The sequence below is a fragment of the Apodemus sylvaticus genome, chromosome 17 (assembly GCF_947179515.1).
Source record: "Apodemus sylvaticus chromosome 17, mApoSyl1.1, whole genome shotgun sequence".
NCBI classification, from domain to species: Eukaryota; Metazoa; Chordata; class Mammalia; order Rodentia; family Muridae; genus Apodemus; species Apodemus sylvaticus.
In genome coordinates this window covers 10,314,824-10,337,028 of record NC_067488.1, presented here as the reverse complement: position 1 = coordinate 10,337,028, position 22,205 = coordinate 10,314,824, and the positions used below count along the sequence as shown (strand labels likewise).

The 22,205-nt window shown below is 36.2% G+C and overlaps 1 protein-coding gene across 3 annotated transcripts in view; it reads left to right on the top strand.

Moving 5' to 3' along the window:
• Positions 1-22,205, top strand: part of Angpt1 (angiopoietin 1) — a 248,282-nt gene that overhangs the window by 195,144 nt on the left and 30,933 nt on the right. For all 3 annotated transcript variants that reach the window (XM_052161178.1, XM_052161177.1, XM_052161179.1), the window contains exons 6-7: positions 3,327-3,428; positions 11,686-11,852. In XM_052161178.1, coding sequence (XP_052017138.1) covers positions 3,327-3,428; positions 11,686-11,852 — 269 coding nt within the window. The remainder of the gene's footprint in view (positions 1-3,326; positions 3,429-11,685; positions 11,853-22,205) is intronic.

Genomic DNA, 22,205 nt, shown 5'->3' with positions numbered 1-22,205 from the left:
AATTCCTCTAATTCTTGAGAAAGTACTGTGACAAATGTGTTAAGCCATTTCCCTTTAAGGTTATGGAAAAATAATTAGCATTCAGAAGGTTAATCATGCCAATTTGTATAAAGCATAGAAGCATAAAAACTATGTGAATCAAATGCTCCCCTTTTGTTTGGATTTAAATCTCTGTATTAAGTTAAAAGGTGTTTAATGCTTGAGAGCTTTGACCTCCCCTGGGGAAGAAGCCAGTTCAGTCTTTTCTTGAACAGAGCTAAGCCCCAGTCATAGAACGAATAGAAGCAACAGACATAGCAAATGGAGCAGGGCCCCCGTCCACTGAAAACACATGCCCGACAGCACAGACCACACAAGACCAGCACACGAACTCTTCAGATTGCTCATGTCTCAGATCCTTCTGAAACTGATCACTTATTACATAGAATGTCTTTAATATGTTAGGAAGGGACTTTTGTTTTTCTTCTGAATATAGATTAAAAAATTGGGTTTTCTTTCCTTCTTTCAAGACTGAATCCAAGTTAAGTAGATATAAACTAAAAATTAGCATGACCAGTCATCATGATAGCAATAGTAATAAACAGAACCCAGCAATGATACTCATAAGGCAAATTTGTTGAACATTTGAATAATTTGGTTTTGAATAGTCCATTATATTAATAATAAATTATAAATAATAAGTTCCGTCAAGAGATAAGTGGGTGTGTGGAAAGGGGAAGAATGGTAATAGATAGAGTGGTAAATATATAAGTATATAGGTGGGTAGGTAGGTAGTGAGTTTGAAATTTCATTAAGAAACCAATGACATTACTTTCTCATAGAAGAATGTTTCCTGGGCATTCCTACTTCCATTACTTTCAAATGTTAGTTGGCCCTGGTGTTTCTTTGGAATATCTGTGTTCCACTTAAACTCTTCTACCTGAGTTTAGTCTTAGAAGGATCCTGAAATATCTTGGGCCAAGGTCAGCAGTTGAAATGCCTCCTTCATTTCAAGTTTGTAGGTATTTTAAAATACTCATTTAACTTGACTTCTCCGAAATGGCTAATTAATTTTATCTTCTTCCCAACCCCACATATAACTCATTTTCTTGAGAGTCCATTAGTCACATTTTCTTATCTATGACTACAATGTATATTAATTTAATATCTACAATAGGTTACTATGTAGGAAACTATAGATAACAAATAAAAGCAAATATGTTTCCATTTACAAGTTGCTGACCTATATTGTCTATATAGCAGTTAATTACTAAAACCTGTTCATGGAATTCCCCCCTCCTATTTGTAAGCACATTTTTTTATTTATTTATATTTGCCTTTAGTTCCATTACTACCAATAAATTTGAATTAGGCATACAAAGGGTTTGAACCCTAAAATCTTGTTATAATCTATCTCAACTGCTGAATTCACTATAATTGCTAATTAGAACCATTGGTAGGCTACTGCAATATTTTAAATCTCAGTGTGGCATTTGTAGAGTGAATATAATAAGCTTACTTTCATAAGCTATTCTAGATCATTAGAAAATGCACATTAAATGTTCAAATTATCTGATATAAGTAATCATGTCATTGTTAATGACTTCCTTGCCCTCACATTTTCTTGCTTATAAATACCATTGGTCTGCCTCCAGTAGATCATCTCATTGCTAACTCCCCTCTCATACCCCTTCTTTTGGGTGGCGGTGCTACATGCAACAGAGCGTCCTAAATGACAATCCTTTCTTTTCTTGCTCTTTAGTTCCTTGTATTAAGTCTATTTATATCACTACTGCTATTATACTTTGAGGTCACTGAAGTTGGAAAATTATGGACTCTGTTGCCTTCTTACCCTTATGAGAGCAATCAGTGTTGAAATGTCAAGGTGTTTTGAGTGCATAATCCATCTTCTATTTATCATAATTTACTCTATTGTAATATAGACTCAATGCCAAAGAATGCATGTTGAGTGAAAGGACAAGTGGGTGAATATATTAGAATTAAGGGGAGACTTGTTAGGAGTCACAGCGAGGACACATAGCAGATGCAGAAGAGTAGAAGAATAGCAGAAGAGTGATCTTGGAAACAGAAAGGGAATTTAAATGTATGAATTTGGAGATGAGTCAATTCCTAGGATAATAAAGACATAAGGATAAATGTCAAATTAGAGGTAGAGCCCTCAGGAGACCAGGTATCCTAATTCATATGCACACACAGGCATACATGTCTTAGTTCCTTCACTCCCAAGAAGTAGAGGAAATAATTCTACTGTGAATGATGGCACTCGCCATTGTTTTTATACCCTTTGGCCATCTGTGCTCTAACACAGTGCCTCAGGGGAAAGATCCTGCTATAATGCCAGCTTGCTGCTGGTGCCTTGTTTTCACACATCTCCCCAGTCTTCAATACGCTTTATTATTCAATGGGTAGATGAATGGTATTCCTCATATTTCAGCTCTTGAAGAATCAAACTGCCAGATGCACATGTCATGAATCACAGTGACTGCTTTCCAGAGTAATCACTTTGCAATGTATTTCTGTAATTGCCATTACAGCTGTATGGGGAGAATGAATCAGTTTTAAAATAAATGTTCTTATATGTAGAATAATTGAAATAATCATTGAATCTTTGACTATTCAACATAGGAAAGAAAAGTTTGCCACAGTCAAGAGGCATACACTCAGCCATGCTGTTCATGACTAAAATTTAAACATTATGTTTTAACAATCCAGTCACCAAATTTCATCCCCTGTATAATATTCAATAATCAAGAGTAATTATTATAGTTTGTAATATAGTATGCAAGCATGAATCCCGCATAAGATGCAAAAATTGAATCTTTTATTCTTAATTACACTAATATTCCAATAAAACATTAAATAATATTGAACCATATATATTGGCCAAAAATGATATCTAATGTTGGGAACATTAGTAATTGTTTTTAAATGTAAACTTGCACAAGTACTTATTTCAATTTGAGATTTTTAAGTTTTTCAGGGAGTACTAGGACTTGATCCTGGCCAGGGCTTTGCACTTTCAAGACAAGCGTGCTACCACTGATCCACATCTCAACCTCTAAAACTGCATTGTGGTCTGAAACTATGATTATAATTTTCAGCTGCACAATTTACATTTTTAGAAGTAATTAAATGTTTCTGATGGAACTTTATCAGGTGTAGTAAAAATGTGAATTGTGAGAGAAGTAACCAATAAATGTGAAATGTAGTTGCTTTCCTCTTCTTGCAGGCAAGCCCATCCTATTTATATTTTGAAACATATAAGATCTACATTTTTTAGAGATACCTGTAATTTCTACTTTCCATATTTTCCTGTTGTTTCACAGGTATTTTGCAATATGGATGTGAATGGGGGAGGTTGGACAGTAATACAACACCGTGAAGATGGAAGCCTGGATTTCCAGCGGGGCTGGAAGGAGTATAAAATGGTAAGGTGGAAGAATTTGCAGTACCTTTTAATGTTTTATCATGGGGTTATCTTCATGCACAATATATGATAAACCCTTGCACCTTTAGATGCTTTTGTGTTATTTAAAATAACAATTCTTACATTAAAGACATTATTTTCATTAGACACAAAATATCCATAAATCATGTTCAGGAAATTATTTCCATATGTGTAATAGAAAGAAAAATGTATTATTATAATTATTTGGTGATCTGTTATGCACTCTTTTATTTGTTCCTAGTGGGAGAAACTAGAACTCCGACTCAGGCTGTGTATGTGATCAGGACAGAGCTGTACGGGGCCACAGGCCATGGTGCAAGCTGGATACTAGCTGTGACCTCTCTCATACTGTCGAAAACTGTTGAGCTCTGAATGGGAGTGGCTCCATATAACCTTTGCACATGACCAGCCAGGGCGTCTCTTGGGACTATCATATTTCTCATGTCAAAGTTAGCATTTCCCAAGTACAGATGTAAACTTTTAGAGCCATTTTAAGGGTAGAAGTTTTTCATTATTTTACATTAAAATTTCTTTATAGTTCTTAATTTGATTTATCTAACTTTTTCTCTCCAAAAGTGAAAAAAAGATTATAAACGAAACTATCCCCAGTAATCCCTAACATCATGAAATAGACTTATATTAATATATAACCCCTGTTCTTTGATCAACTGAAACTCTTCAGTAACATATAGAACCTTGTCTTTCAGGATTGTTAAGAGGAATTAGAATGATGGGTTAGTTTCTAAGTCCCCTTTCCTTTTATGTGATTCTACACAAATGTGAGTGTTGGAGTTTTCAGAGTTTGAAAACATGTTCCTGAAATGAGTGAGTCTAACAATAGGTCAAGTTTTTATTTTGCCATTCACTGGTAATCGGTTGTGAGGAAATCACATAACTCACAGCGTCTTCCTATGGTATTACATCATAGCTTACCTTCTGCATCTGCCTTGAGTGGTGACATAGGGACTCACCATAGCATAAGCAAAGCTTACTAAACTTTCAGTGAATTATAATTATTACTATTATCAAGGACTCAAACATCAATAACTATAAAAATGTATTAAATTCCTCCTAGAGTATTTTTTTCAGACAACTTTATACTCTTTTGACCCTAAAAGTATAGGCATAAGGTGAGAGTAAGGGTATATTATACAGATTTGGATTAATTGGACAAACATTATAATTTAAATTAATGATAAAAAATAAATGTACTGTTAAATTGTCATCATACAATATTCAAAATGGTGAATTATTGTCTGTGAATATCTGCTTCCTTAGTACATGAAGACTATTAAGATATGCTGAGTTATTAGGCATGAATTTGATTCTTTTAAATTTTTTACCAAAACATATTCATTCTTTGACAATTGTGTTTTCATTATTGGAACCAGACTAGAATTATTCGTTAACCATTGGAATTCATCCTTTCCCCCTCATTTTTAAATAAGAAAAGCTATCATGCTGTATTCAAACTTGAAAAATGTATCACCTCAGTGTCGATTATGTATGGTCTGGGAGTGAAATTAGTTCCGAATTTTTGAAACATTTTGGCAAAATTGAGTATGAAGATTTTCTAAATTAAAAGAATCCATTCGTTAATGTTCATCAAAGCACAGGGTCAAAAGTGCGACAGCTTTCTCGCAGCTTTCTCTCCTTCTTATTTTCACCTATGAACACACTAGCGTCTTTTCACCAAGCAAGGTTTAGATAAGCTTCAGTGTCACCTATTCCCTTCAGGCAGGACACGGGCTTCAAGCTTCCGTGGCTGAGGGAGAGGAGACTTGGGAAGAACCTCACTGTGTGCATGTAGCTCTTTTTGCTTTCTCTTCCCTCATCTCTACTCTGGTGACATGGAATGTAGCCATGACGTTGACTTCCCCCCAAACCCATCTTGCTGCCTGGCCCTCGGACATTACTTTCTATTGACTGGTATATGTGGCCTGCCTCTTTCCCAATTTGTTTTCCAGAATTTGGTGTCAATGTCATCAACTAAAAAGTTAGAAAATATTACTTTTTCCCGTTTCAGCCCCTCACAACATAGAAGTTGTAAAGGACTTGATTCTCAACATTGTCTTTAGCCCATGGAAGCCTTGTGAACTTTGCTGTCTCTTAGGTCTTCCTTGGGAGGAAGTCCAGCAAAACCTGAGTTACAGACTTGTAAAGGCATTTACGGAAGTCTGTCATGGGTCTTCTAATGGAGCATTTATGGACTATAGCAATCCTTCAGGCCACAGAGACACCATACTCACCAACAGTCTTTCAGTCTTTCTGCAAATAAAGTCAATGAACCAGAGAGTCCCTAAACTTCTTTAAGTGTCAGCTTTATGGTAGGCAGTCACTAATGCCCTGAGGACAGACTTGGTTTGTTTTAAAGACAATTATCCCTATAAACAAAGCTTCCTATTGAAAATAGCATTTCCTTTTGAGCAGCTAGGTCCTTTCTAGGAGTTGTTGTTTCCAAAAAGAAATTAAATGCATCTTTTAAATTGCATTTCTCCATGTCTGTATTGAAAAAATAAGAAAAATCTCTTTAAATCAAAATTCTTTCCTGTCTTTCTTGGGTAGGTGTCTCAGCAATGGGAGGAGATACTTCTAGCATGGGCTTTAATTGTGGAGAAAAAAAGAACCTTTGGAAAACCAGGCTTATCTGCTTTCTTTAATAAGTCCTATGAAAGAAAAATGAAGCCCTTAGAGTACAAGGACTATGTCTGGTTTCAATTTTGTTTCATCTATAAAAAGTCAACACTTCCTGCAAGCATTATCAGGCAAAACAAATAAAGTATCAGATACAATTATTTTATTAACTTGGAAAAATTGCAAACTAAAATTGAACATTTTTTCAGGTTTTTGGAAAAATTAATGAATATTGGTCCTTTCCTCTCCCTGTATTTTAAAAGTATAATGTGACTCTCGAGGCCAATTTGAAGTCAGTATTGTTTTTCTTTAAATTCCAGTGTTTCCCTTTTATTAAACTACTGCAAGATAAATGAAATCAACTAGCATCTGTTCTTGGCATCTAAGTTCTTTGTGCAAATATGATTGACAGAACAGAACATACTCATTTTCGTGAACATGTATGGAAGCCCATTTTATTCATAACGGAAGAATCTATTCCTTTTACTAAAGTTTGTGTATCTCTGCCTCCTTACCCTCAGAGCATAATTCTCATCATTTTTAAAGTATTTTAAAATTAATTATTTTTTATTTACATCTCAAATGCTGCCTCCTCCTGTTCCCCCCTCCCAGAGTTATTCATCCACCCACTATCCCCTTCACCCATGAGAGGTACCTCCCAGGTACCCCCCTTCCCTGGGGCATCAAGTTTCTACAGAAAACTTAAAATAATAGAATGACTCGTGATAAGCTATTATATGCCAAAATACTTTAAAATACTTTTGAGCTACGCACCACTATATTTTATGGAAAAATTTAATTCCTTTCTAGCAGTTCCATAATCAAAAGTGCCTCTTAGTATGGAGACCATTATAAATATGTGGCTTCCTTCCTCCGTCATTCAGATAATTTTATCTGATTAATATATTCTTTCTAATTTGTACATAGTTATTTAATGTTATAATTATATGAATATCCACCTTTATTGTATAGCAAACTTACCAACTTACCCATAGAACTTTTTGAATATATTGATCTTCAGGCCCACTACAGACACTCTCAATTATATATATATATATATATGGAATGTAAGCCATCTCTGATCATAAATAACACACAGCTCTGTCTAATACTCACTTCACTTCCAAGTAAAAGGTGCCATCTGAATTACTCATGATTAGCTCTTAATGTGGGTTTAAGAACTTAAAAATTGTCTTTGCTAGATCCTAAGGCATTTAAGCTATATAGAAAGAGAAAGAGAGAAATCAGGTCAAAGAAGAGGAAAAAGGAGACAGATACTTCCCTACTAAGACATATTGATTCAAAAACATAACACTGACCTCAAAGGGATAAGAGTTAGTTTATTTGGCTTGGGATCCATGGCTTGGGTACACAGACAGGTTACTCAAACTCAGTGTTCCATCATGGAAGGAATGTCACGACGTTTTCTATATTAGCAGAAAAGAAGTTCATAGATCAAGACATATAAAACATGCATTAGTGGAAACATCAGAGTTAGAGGATGTCTACAATAGAAGTCTCTTGTAGGCCAGAGATGCTACCTTTGCATCATTAGCCCTTTGATTGGTGGAAACTAGAATTTTGTCAGTTTATGGATTCCAAGATGTTTTTACCTGTTAGTTACAGGACTTTAGATGGCACAGAAATGGGCAAGGAAAAGGCTACCTGGGGAGCTAAAGATGGCTCAAGATAAATTGTAATTAGACTCTGGGCCTTCAACATTATCACCTAATCAGCTAATTAGCTTTGTAGAAGGTTCAGTGTGAAGGGTTGACTTCACACTGGGAACACTCTGGGAACTCTCCTTCACAGGCAAGCAGAAAAGATTAAGGAAGGAGTGGTCAGCATCTTCATTTGTACAAACAATTCACTGTAAGTTTTCATTTCTTAATTAAGTTTTTGGGTTAAAATAACATTTGTTCCTCTAAGCAACACTCAGGTTATCATAACACATTCATGTCTAAAAGCCTGTTGAAGAATGCTGTTGATATGTCCACATTACATTTCAGCCAAGAAAGGCCCTGGGATAATTAGATCATACAGAGTGGGAGGACTCCTGTGCCCCTCAAATTGCTTGCCATCTCACAGAAGAAAGGCAGGAAGCAAAGAATGACTGTGTACTCTGACGGATCTTCTCAGTAGGTTTTTCTTAAGTGTAGCTTGTGTGTGAACACTCAGGCGTCTTGGATAATTGTCCTTGTGATAACACTGCACACTTAACTGCTGATTTGCAGATAATGAAAATGAGTCTCTTAAGTGAAGCAGAAAGCCCTACTGAAACCATATGTCAAAGGGAAGCTTCAACTGTAGCAGAGAGAAGGGGACCTGTTACTTAATCCAAGCCAAGCCGTTGTTCCCCACATCCGATACATGGTGGTGTCTGATAAACTACCCAACAGTTTACTACCGTGGGAACCCACTTTCATTTCCCCCTTTTGGCCTGTCATCTTCATGATGGAACAGTTGTTCCTCCCTCCAATGCCTCTCCAACATCCATATTACTTCATTGTAGTAAAACTGTTTGCCCATTTAGAAAGTTTTCTAGGTGAGGTACATGAAATTAAAAGTTGGTTTCTAAGAGCAAATTACACTTCAGTTTTCTCTTCAGTTGCTGCCTCCTGAATGGAAAGAATAACTCTACAAAGCCAACTGTTTAGCAAGAAACGTTTTACTTCTTGGGAGTTCCTTCAGAGTTGCATGCTGAGTGCAGAAGCAGAGGCTTTCTTTTTGTAGGAATGGCTCTCATGTTTGTCCATTTCTGAGGCTCACCCAGGATCAATGCTCTTTCCCCTGGGGAAGCTGGGGAGTTTTATCCACACAACACTTTCAACTGCATGGAAATATGCGACCTAAGACTTAACACTTCATCATTCCCAGCCTCTCTGCTCACATTTAATATGACTGCTGCTCCTTTGTTTCAATGCTTCATGGCAAAGGGACTTGTCGAGTGGCTTCAGGGACAGCTCTGGCTTGTCTGAACTGTAAACTGCAAGGGAAATCCCAGTGGTCCTCCTTGTCTTTCAAAAAATTGCTGCATTTGAAGAGTGTTAACTCTGAGTTTCAGCTCCCTATAACTTTTGATTCTGTGCATGTGTTGTAGAAGGAAATCTTTGGATTTCTTAGCATGTAGCACTTGCTCCTGTGAGATGCTGTAAAGTCTTTAGCACATCCTAAAAATTACAGATATTTTCTGCTACTGTGTAGCTTTCAACAAGTACGGCCCGAGTGTCTTGGAAATAGAGAAGCAGAAATAAGGACCTGGATTAAAACCTCAGAACCCACAAAAAAACCTCTCTGTTGTGGCAAACACTTGTAGTCCTAAGACTGGAGGACTGAGACAGGAGGCCGCCAATCTATCCGATGATGAGCTCTGATTCTTTAAGGGATCCTGTCTCAAAAAGTGAGGTGAGAAGTGACACAGGGAATACAACAAAGGAAGACCTCAAATGGCAAGCACCGGCCTCCACATGCACTTGCACATGTGTGTACAGACGTATACACATGCGCACACACACACACACATGGACACACACATACACACACACACACACACACACACAGAGAGAGAGAGAGAGAGAGAGAGAGAGACAGAGAGACAGAGACAAGGAGAGGGAATCACTGAAGTACTAATGTTAATAAGTTCTGTAGTTTCCTCTAAATTAGACAAATAGTCTTCTGGGGAGTATATATGCAGTATCAGCCAGACAAATAATGTGCAATTAGTAAAAATGAAAGAAGGAAAGAAAGAAAAAACCTAGTTAAATTAGAGAATAACTTTAAATGTCTATATACTTATTAACTTCAAATACAAAGCTGTGTGTGTGTGTGTGTGTGTGTGTGTGTGTGTGTGTGTGCACACGCGGGCACACGCACATGAGTGTACATGTGTAGCAAACTGTGGGCAATCTAGGCATTTGCTCTAACTACTAAGCTGAAACAAAATGGACTGTGATGTGTTAATATTGCAATAGCAAACCTGGCAGAGAGGGATCTGATACCAACACTATTAGTTTTTGAGAAGTGATTCTTTTGGCAGAGGTAATGGAAAAATGTTAGAGCATTATTAGTAGTCACTGAGGTCCAGAAAATGAAATAAGTAGCATCATTTCATTTTTTAGGTTGGCCAATGAGAAAAAAGTTAAGTAATTTCTGTTTAACATTAAAATTGATTTTAAGTTGGAAAAAAAAGAAATATTCTCAGTATTTTATCACTTTTGAGATAGTCAGGACTGTTTTATTTATTATAATACTTTCTTCACACTTTCAAATATAGATTAAGTCTTTGTTATAAATGCCCCCAATTAACCATGGTTCATTTCTTCATAAAACAACCATGTATAATATATATCCTGTGCTCACTGGACCTAGTCTTTTAAACATTTGTACGTATAAGCATCATGATTAAGGAGTTTGTCCAGATGAAGATTTGGATGGAATGTTCTCAAGCACAAGACTCTGTCTGGAAGCTGACTCTTTTGTTTTTACCAAGTCTCAGCTGTATGGCTGAGAAACAACAAAATGTCCCATTGCAATGACCAAGCTTAGGTGTCTCTTTGCTGAAGTGCTGTAACATTTGCTCCTTTTGCCTTCTGTTCTTTCCTTTTAGTGTTTGTAAACTTTATTGTCCGTTGCTCACTGTAGGCCACTTTTTCATTAGTTTTTGAGACTTCACAAAGACAGTACAGCTTCTATTGCCGGCAGCTCAGAGCTGCTTCAATAAGGCAAATAGATAGACAAGGAACTAAATTGATTATCAGGTATTACCAAGGAAGAGTTTTCCGAGCAACTGTCTAAGGTCCAAATTCTATATCAGTAATTTTTTAGTTTCTTCTTTGTCAATATCTTCAGCTAGGCATCAATTTGGGCAGGGTACCTTTTTCTCCTCCTGCCCCCAAATTGAAATTTTGATATTATTTACTTTCATGACTCCAAAGGAAAAAAAAAAGGTCCCAGTGAGCTTCAGATACAATTATGTCAGTTCATGCACTCCCTAGCTGTCGCTTGTCAACCTTCTGCCTCCAAACCCAAATCTTTGCCAATGAAAAATCTAAGTGATAATTCCTACTGTTTTTCTAAGCTCAATTATTAAATTAATTGTGAACTCATTAAAAGAATTGAGTCATCTGAAAAAGAATAGTATAAAAGCATAGGATAATGAAAAAGTATACTTGAATAATGATAACAATGAATATATATGTGTGTGTGTGTGTGTGTGTGTGTGTGTGTGTGTGTAAACTATTAAATAAAGTATAGGATCCTGACACTATTCATTTGCAAATATTCAAATTTTGTTTAAAATGTCAACTAACATTTTTTAAACTTTGTGAAGAGAAAACTTTGAATTGAGAATTATTTCCTGACTAATTAGCTAGATTAATTTAACCCAAGAAAGTCACAATAAACAGATTTTACTATGTCAAGAATTAGATGTAAACTTCAATAGAGAAAAACACAGCAAAAGAGTACTAAAATGAGTTAGTAATTTCAACAAAGTATAAAAAGCAAGCAAAACTATCTTTGTTTGTTATTGTTATTTAGAAACTAAACACAGGCACGAAAATGTTCCCTCCGGAGTAACAAATATGTGTTTTATCCTTTCTCAGGGTTTTGGGAATCCCTCTGGTGAATATTGGCTTGGGAATGAGTTCATTTTTGCAATAACCAGTCAGAGGCAGTACATGCTGAGGATCGAGCTGATGGACTGGGAAGGGAACCGAGCCTACTCACAGTACGACAGATTCCACATAGGAAATGAAAAGCAGAACTATAGGTAAGTTCTGTCCAGTCCTGCACTCAGCAGTCTTTGGGATTGTCACCAAGTGATAGCATATAGTGGAAAGCAGGACATGATGCAGATGATCCTCTTCACTGAACATTCAAGGCTTCCATCCAAGCGTAAGATGTGGAGATGCTGAAAATGTTGGAAGGACATCTCATAGGCTTCAGTGTCAAGCCATAGATGAACACTTCGATGTTGGCTCAGTCTCAGAGGATAGTGTGCCAAGTGATGTATACATGTCTCTGTTGTGAGGGCTGTGAAGGTGTAGAGGCTTCATATAGCTAACATCTCGACCAGAAACTATAAGACTCAAAGGCTTCTAATAATCTGCTTTTTTAAACAAAAGACTTTTTAAGCTCTTTTTCCTTTTCTTTCTTTTTAGTTATCTTAAATTTTTATTATTTTCAAATTACATCCAATATGACTAGAAGAAATGGTGTTAGTTATTTGAGTGATTTGCATAAGAGGAGACAAGGCTCTGTCAGGAGGATTTATTTTAATGACATAAACTTCAAAAATACATCTAAGAGACAGTAAGTACATAAGATAGGTTGTGAAATAGACAAATTATACTATTAATTTTAAATGTTTCTCAATTTTTCATGAGTAGCTTATAAATTAGGAAAAGTAAAACAATGGCTAAAGAGACAATATATATTTACTCAATAAGCACTTACTACTATGTCACTACCATGTTCCAAAAAATTGGGCATTGAAAAGTCTCAGTCTCACAGACCTTGTGTTTTTAGAAGCTGTTTAGTCACCAAGCTTAAACACATAGTAGTAAGTGCTTGTTGGCATTCCTTGAGACCAGAACAATTTAGTTGGTGTTTTTTCATGACCTACCAATACAATACCCTTTTTATAACAGATCTTTAATTGCATGTGTCTTGATTTCATAACCATTAAATAGGAATTACAATGGTTTTTTCAATATCAATATTCTCCATCTGTCTTGAAAATATAACAATGCACATTAAAGGGGTAGCATAGGACAGCATGTAACTTGTAATGCTAACAGAGCCTATATTTCTTCAGTGTAGTTAGCTGAGTCCTTAGATATCAACTATTTCTGATTCTCATTTGTTGTTTTAGTCATCCCAATGTTTGGAAACTAAAATCCACATCTTTTTAATGGCACAACTAATTTTTAATATGTTACATATATGATTAGAACTTTGGAGATGTAATAATCGCTTTCTTAACAAATAGCGATGATGTCACATAAAAGAGGATGAGATAAAGTTCTACAAAGTAAATAGTCTCATAGTAGAAACAAGAGTATACCTTATGGCAGCTCCAGAAACCAACAAAGAGGCATTTAAAAAATACAATGAAGTGTAAGAAGAAATGTTTTTAAGGAGGTCAATATTTTGAGAGTTTTGTTACAAGAAAAACCACTGTAAAACATCAGGGGTACTCTTATGTAAATGATTTTTTTCTGAAACTTGAAACTATATGAAACTTGGCTAGCATCAGGCAGCTTGACAATAGAGCTAGCAAGTAATTAGTCTTGTCTTTTTCTAGGCTTCTGAAGAATTTGCCCTGGTTCTTTTCCAAAAATGCCACTCAGATTCTTATAGGCGGTTGTGGTGAAGGGTCTCGTGTGTGTGTGTGTGTGTGTGTGTGTGTGTGTGTGTGTGTGTACATGTGAGGTGGGGTGGTCTTTGCAAGATAAAGTTAGGGCAAGCTTAAGATAGCCTGCATCTGCAAGGCTTCTGCACTGGTACAAGGTGTTCATCACCTTGCATATTAGAAGGAGTGCTAGCTTCCTGTTGGAGCCCACCCTTAATACCTTTATTAAATATTTCTTAAACCTTTGATATCTATGATTCTTTTGCCTACATGTCTTTCACACATGATAGAGGGCTATGCTTAAAAAAAGTCTTCCCAGCTTTGGAACGGTATATACTACAGAATTTCTTTCATGAAATGATGGATGAAAAGAGTTAGAATTACAAAATTAGGACTTTGCTTTAACGCAAAACTTCTGGATTTAAAATAGAGAGGAGGCTAAAAGTACATTATTTTTCTCAAGGATAGAGAGGCAATTTTTACTGTGCCTGGTGGTTTCTCTTATAGTATTGTTGTAACAAAGTGGGTGGTTCTGGCTTTCTCTCTTGGGAAAACCGAACAAAAAGTAGAGCTGCCATAATTTACTCTCATACAATTAAGTATCAGATTCTTGTTTTCTTCAAATAGGAAATTATGGTGCATTAAATCATAAATCTGCTCTGGTAGATGGTTAAAGTAGAAGATACTACTCATTCTTAAAGATACAGACTATTTTGTAGTTTGAATATGAAGTATCCCTCATAAGTGTGTGTGTGTTAGATTGCTTCTGTTGGAGTGCCAGCTAACACAGGCTGGTGCTGCTGTGTCAGAGGGTTGTGCAGCCTTTAGGTAGCCTCACTGGATGAAGTGGGTGAGTAGAGGATGGGCCTTGAGACCTTACCGCCTTGCTCCACTTCCTGTCTGTTCTCTGCTCCTGGATTGTAGATACTAGATGACCAGCGATCTTGATGAGTGTTGCCATGCCTTCCCCTACATCATCGACTGTAGCACTTTAATTTTTTAATGTGTATAGGTGTCTGGTCTGCATGTGTGTCTGTGAACCACATTCAGGTTTGGTGTCCAGGGAGTCCAGAAAAGTGTATCAAATCCCCAGGAACTAGAGTTCTGTTTGGTTCTTAGGACCATGTGGGTGCTAGAAATTGAATCCAGGTCCTCTACATGAGCAGCCCGTGCTCTTAAGGACTGAGTCGTCCCTCCATCCCCTGCAGTATTTCTTAAATACTAAGACAAAATAAGCCCTTCCTTCTGTGAGTTGTTTTTATTGGATATTTTATCACAACCATGAGAAAATTAACTTATACAATGGAAGAAAAGGTGAAATTGAAAAGCTAATTGCTGAGCTTTCCCTTTCTAATCATGACATTGATGCTTCTCCAGGGACGGTAATGCATGGTGGCATCTGCATACATTTCATACTTTTTCATAGCTGTTAGGATGAGCTCTTCACTCATTTTTCCTTCTGAGTCATTTCACCTCTGTCCTAGTCAAACTATTAATACTAAGATGATTTATTTTCCAGAATTAGTCCACCTACATAGTGCTTTCAAAGTAAGACACATTTTAAGATGAGGAACACGGGGTTATAGTCTGCTGCTCAGCTCAGACTCAGTTGAATTTCAACTGACATTCAAAACCTTGAGAGTTATTGCCTCAGATGTTTACATTTTCCATATTTTTATTTTTCAAAGTTTTGGAATAAATTCAGAGTTTTCTTTTTAAGACTTTAACATTTTATTGTTATAGATGTTTTTAATTGAAATAGTATATTCTTTTCCCTACTTCCTTACCTTCCTCCAGTCTCTTTCCAGTCACTCTCACTTGAACCCCTCTACTCTCAAAGTAGTAGTCTTTTCTATTTTTAATGTACATGCTACATACACACATACACATGCATGCACACATGCATGCACATGTAACATTTATGTACAAATATACATAAATAAAAACTGTTGGGTCTGATTCTAATGTTTGTGTTGTATAATTATAAATTACTGTGTTGTATAATTACAAGTTACTAGATAGCCAAGAAGGAGGCTCATCTCTGCTCTTCTTAGTTAATAATTGCATGTCATTCTTAGGCACTTTATTTTGAAATTGCTTTTAGCTCTAGTCACAGACCTGATTTTAAAAAGGAAAACCCGTTCTTATGTTCTTGACATACTGATTAAAAGCAAGTGTTATGAAAGGACAGATTAACTTAGAGAGGTGCATATAATGCACAGTTTCCCCTGTTAACCTCCAAGGAAACATTAAATGATTTTCTCAGATGAAAACAGATTCTACAGAACCCAAGAGAACATGAATCAGAAAAAGAAAATAATAATGTAGGAGTGTCGTGATAAACATATCATGTAGAATGACAGGCAGTCAACGTGAAATTATTAAACACTGCCCCTAGAGAGGTGGCATTACCCATGTTCTCATCTTCTAGCACACAGGCCGGTGTGCAGCTCTCCTTGCTACTCTCCGATACTTCTTCCCACAATAGCTACAGTGAGTTTTCAATGGACAATCAGATTCGCTATTTATCCTTTTTCATACATTTGAACAATGTTTCAACATCTGTAAGTGAAATCTACCACTAAGTCTTTCATGCTTTTATGTCACTTCTGATTATCCAGCTCTTGCTACTAGCCATATTCAGTCTCACCAGTTGTGGTGAAGTCTCAGTAGCTATTGCTGAGTTTTCACTAGCTTTCCTGCCTTGCTTGTGCTGTACCCATGACCTGCATACATATGCAAACCTAAGTTTATTCCATGAATAGGATTTCTACAATTAGGAGACTATTTTCACTCAGCATACCTTCCCTGACACCTTCCCTAGCAAATGCTGTGATGTACCCACCCATTGTTCCCTTGAGATCTCTACCCCATCTCCTGGGAATGTTGGTGGCAGACTGCTGGCAGCTGAAGCCACCTCTCTAAGTATTGTTGGGGTCAAGAGAAGTCATTTCACCCAAGGTCATTCCTCCTTTCTATGGGCAAATTATGCTTAGTGATTGGTCAATACGGAAATGTAACCTGTTCCCCCTATCCCTCCCCCATTCATTCCCAAGGTGCACAATATTCTTACTGTGGCTTAATTTTAGGACTAGTTCTCCAGCCATAATGTCCTGATGCCTTAAATATACCATAAAACCTACAAGTTCCTTTTAAAGCACCCCTATGCTGTCTTTCCAGAAAAACATATCATCCTCATTCTCAAGGCAACTCAGATACTGTGCTTCTATTGACCTGTGAATGGCTCTCTAGAATCTATATTCTATCACATTATTAATAAGTATTTATTAACTATCTCGAGCCAGCATTGTTTCTCTCTGTACATTATTCTTAGTTCAAGGCTGTTGGCCTTTTGCTGGGATATTCTCTCAGCTAGTTTCTAACTTAACTTAATTTCTCTGCCTTTGTGTCATCTCTACAGGAGACTGTCATTGCATTACCTCTCCACCTTGTTCCTGTCCTTCCTTCTGTCCCCTGGGCCTCTGTCTAGTCTGGCTGGCCAACGGGTTCATTCTCCTGTCCCAGATCTAGCCACCAGCTCTTTATTATGTAAAAAGTCACTTGACCTTCCCTACCCCAGCTTCCCTTTCTCTTTTGGGAGGGTCAAGAAACTGTAAACATTTACATATCCTGCTAGCCTGGTGCTCTTGACTCAGCAATTAACAATTGACAATACTACAGGGCACACTTTTTCGTTACTATAAATAGAATATTTATGAGTCATCCCAACATATATATCTAGAAACAATTTGCCTAAAAATTCAACTTAGAACTGTTAGCACAATTACTAAGAGTTGATAAATAATACAAGTGCTTATATACACACACACACACACACACACACACACACAAGTATGATTTCTATGTATCAGATTTCTCTTTTCAGGTCAGAAAACTAGAGTATAACACTTTTCATAAAATCACAGGAATTAATATAACTACAAGGAAGAATTTGACATTCGGTCTTGTAGCTATTGACTATACATATGACTCAATCTCTGACAGCATGTTTCTTCTAATCCTGTTTTGTTTGTAGACACATTGCCACATCTCATTTAGTCTCGTGTTTTCTCTTTTTCCTTTCCTTCCTTTTTCCCCTCTTCTTTCATCTTTTTTTTTTTTTTTTTTTTTTTTGTGCCCTGTGATAGTGTTTCACTCAGTTAGTTAGACTGGCCTTAGAAATTACTCTGTAAGAGACAATGGTAATGGTAATGGTAATGCTCCTGCCTTGATCTTCCGGGGGAGAGGAATGGGCTACAAGAGTGACCCTCTATATCCTTGCATGGTTCTCAACTTTCCATCTCTGTAAATTAAGGTATTTGTGAAACGTCCTGATGCTCAAAAATTACTTTTCTAGATAGGTACTTTTAAAAAGATGGATTTTATTTTTACAGTATCAATCTTTGCATGCATGTATGTATGTATCTATATTATGTGAGTGCCTGGTGCCTACAGAGGACATAAGAGAATAGCAGCACTCTGGAACATGAGTTATGAATGGTTGTGAGCCTCCATTGTGGGTACTGGGAACTGAACCCAGTTCTTCTGCAAGAGCAACAAGTGCTCTTAACCATGGAGTCCTCACTCCAGCTGTTGCCCTAATTTCCTACATACATTTCTTTTCTATTTTATGGGCTTTGAATTACTTGATAAACAATTGGATTTTTATGTCTCTAATAAATACTTAAGAGTTTCTGTCAGTTTAGGGATTAGGGTGGCCTTTTAGATCTCATAAAAATTTACTATCCAAAAACAGTTAAAAATAAATATATGATCATCAACATAACAATAAACACAACCTTAAAAATAACAGACTAATTGTGGGATTGACAAGATGCTGTGCTCAGTGGAGTGTAAAGAAAACAATTCTGCAATGAGAATCAGAGTTATGCAGGCTGTAAAGAAATCAGAGTTCAATGTAAAACCAACATGAATATACTGGCCATAATTATGTAGGAAAATAGAGCTGTGATGCTTGCCGCTAAAGCTACATTAAAATATGTAAAACATAGCTTAGTGAAAGAGCCAGACATCCACATTCCATTTTAAAACTATCTGTTTATTCATTATATGGATTCAGAATCCAAGTCAGATTCACTCATTCATTGCATTGGTCATAACACTCTAAATGCCTCTAACTGCGGTACACCTGGCACATGTTACCAAGTCTAAATGCTAACAAAATATTACTGTATATTAATAAAAATTACAGTATTTATAGAAAACTGCTATTATTGAAGATTTCAGTTTTTTTCCAAGACATTTCTTGATTATTTTTTCCCGGTTAGGTTCAAATCATAGCTTTTAGATAATGATTGGTATATTTTATACTCTATATCACTAAAGCTCATAAAATGTCAATTTGTTCCATTGTTGATTGGGCTAAGTTAAGGTGTTTATGAAAAATTGGAGTTTATTTAATTTATTAAACTAATACTTTTGAAATGGGTTTATCATTGATCCTCCTCTTGCTAACATCCTAAATGTCTGTGATATATAACTACTATTTTATACTATTAAACTATTTATGCTATTTACCATTGGAAAACAAATGTAATTATACTACTACTTTCAGGAAAGAACAACTAAATACAGGTCTTCTAATTTTAATGCAACAATACATAATTAAAATCATCTATTTCAATAGTGTCTTTACAAGTAGGATGTGTGTGTGTGTGTGTGTGTGTGTGTGTGTGTGTGGTTGGTTGGTTTTCTTTTATCAGATCTTGGGGAATTTTTCAAAAATATAAACTTAATTTTTGTGTTATATGTTTGTGGTTTGGTCATAATTAGTAATTATAATATTATTCTCATTATAGCATCACAATTAGTAAAATGAGTACTTCTGCACCTAGGGAAAAAACATTACTTAAATTTGAAGGTAGTATAAGGACTTTATAATATCCTCATCATAGTCTGCCCATGCCATCTAACCTTATTATGAGTGGATTTTTAATTTTGTTATTTCTGTGTTTGGGCTTGAATGGTACTATCAGGTCAGAACTGACTGACTGATTCATGGCTATTATTAGCTTTGTCCGAAAAATATTCAATGTGAATATAAAAACAAAATATTGAGCAAACTGTGTGTGTGTGTATGGGGTCGGGGGGGGGGGGGGGGAGAAATACTTTAGCTGATGTGGCCAGGAAGCACATCTTTTTTGTACAAGTTTTGTTTTGGGTTGGGATCTTTATTGGGTTTTAGTTCTTTGAAACATATTAAATAGTGCACTGGGAACTCGAGACCTGGGGTCTGGACATGGATTTGCAGTTGCTTTTCTGATCAACCTTGGACATTTGCTTCTCTTTTCCAAATCTCAGATCCTTGGGAGTAAAATGAGGAGGTAAAACTGAAGTTCATTCCAAACCTAAAAAACACATTTATATGAACTGAAAAAAAAAATCTCCTGAGCTTCTCATGTAAATTTGAGCCTAGCATTTTTGGAGGTATTGGAAAACTTGCTTCACTTTTTTTTTTGAGTGAAATGGTTCTCATTTCTCTTATCCTTGGGGCTACATGGCCCTGTGGTCCTGGCTAGAACCAGTAGCAGATGTTGTGAAATACCAAAAAGAAAGTTATTTCTACAGAACTCCACTGCTCTTGTAAATATCTAACATAGGTTTCCAAACTGAAGTTTTAAAAGGAGTTTTATTTGAACTTAAAAAGCATCTTTGTCCCCCTTTGCCTCTCTTTTGAAACAGCATCCCATTATGTGTTCCGATCTGGCCTTGAACTTATGAGCCTGATTATCACAGGCTCTTTATTACAGGAATGTGCCGCCATACCTGACTACGAAATCTCCCACTTTAATAGATGTCATGATTCTATTTAATCTGTTGCTAATGTCATAATTATTTCCTAAACTCAGAGATAATAATTTGGATGAATGGAATTTATAGTATATACTTCTTGCCTGAAGTGAAATATTTATGAGGTATAATCACTTTGAAAGGTAGAAGAGCTGGATAGTAAAAAGCCTCACAAGCAAAATAATGTACAAACACCAACAAAAATGACATGACATGAAGAGGGAGCTGTGGGCCATTTGAGAAACGGGGCTTACCAGTTAGTTACCTGGAAATAACATACAGTGGGGAAATAGTCATTATCTGAAGACTAATGCAGCGTTGGTAATAGACATAATAGGAGGTAAGAAAGTTAAGCAGTTAGGTTTAATGGAATGGAATGGTGTCCCATTTACTGTTAAACAGGTACTAGGCAGATGTTCTCAGCATCTGTGAGTTTGCATTAGCTGTTTGATGCAGAGAAGCTTTATTGCTCAGTACTGAGAGGAGCATTAGTCTTTAGATATAAACACAAATATTTAGGGGTTTGGCAACATGTCCCTTTAGCAAACTGTAAGTATTGGATCATGGCACCTTTGTGCCTATGACTTTCTTGGTCATAAGCTTCAGACTAAATCCACAGTACTAGGCATAAATTTTCTTCGATGGAGGTAGCCTTAGATCCAACCAGAAACCGTTTATTAAAACAGAACAGAAACAAACAAAAAATAGGAAAAAATAAAAAGAAATATAGACTTTCTTCCCCAGAGTAAGGAAGAAACACAAAATATCACTTGCATGTATTTGTTATTTCGTTTCACATCCAAGTCCTTGGTTAAGAAATTGATTCAGATAATAGTTGAGAATTTAAGAGATTAGCTCTGCTGAGAGTGAAGAAGACTGAGAAAGGCTTCCTTGAAGAAATCCCTGGTACTTTATGAAATGTAAATGCCTGTGCTGGGGCAAGTTTGAAAGATGGTGGCTGAGGAGGGAGCTTGACATTCCAAGATGAATGATGTGGTCAAAACACAGAGGTGGGAAAGGACACCTCATTGAAAAAACAGCCACAGTCTTCCCAGTGGGGTTCATGGCGCTACAGATAACAGAAGGTTATAATCCATGCTGAAGGGTTTGGAATTATACTAATTGTGAAGAGAAGTAAACACAGGCACGGTTTTGGTCCACAGAAGAATCTGCTTATCCACACTGGATTCTTAATTGCAGACCTGTTGTAACATTCCACCCAACACAAGAAGTGAAAGTATTTTTCCCCTGCAGGAAACCTCACAAAATGCCTCCCAATGGTTTTTAGCATCACAATTACTCCACACTGTCTTCAGTCTAGGAGATGCAGGGGAGGAATTTTCTTACTGCTCTCTAAATAGAAATAATAAAATGAGAATATTTCTTCTTCTCTTGAACATTTCGATACTATAGAACATCATTTAGGATCTCAGATTTTACAATGGTCTTACGTATTTTCTGGTAAAAGAAAAATCCATTGTTCTTTGAAGTAACTATTGACCTTGGGAGGGTCCAGCTAGGGAGCCATTCATGTTTACTCTGTGGGGCACCAAAGACCTCAAGGGAGTTGAAATATACTTTAAGCACCTGTTATGTATTTTATAGGGATTTTATGCTACATGATTCATTTTGATGTTCAAATTTTCTGATGTATTACTAGAGAAGGTAAGGTACACTGGAGGTCTTATTTTTTGTTTTTGTTATTGTTTTTTATTATGATTTTGTCTTGAATTAAGACAAAATAAGCTTTGTATTTTTCTAAACTTTAGAAAATGAAATTGTTTTTCTTTAGAACTAACAAAGATACATAAGTATCTGAGTGTACATGTGTGTTTAGATTCAAAATAGGGCATAATCTCATCTCTTCACAACAGAAAGCCAAGAAAATAATATTTGATGCCTTTGATTTTCTTTGGAAGAATGAATGATCATCAATTTTGAGATCATACATATTTCATG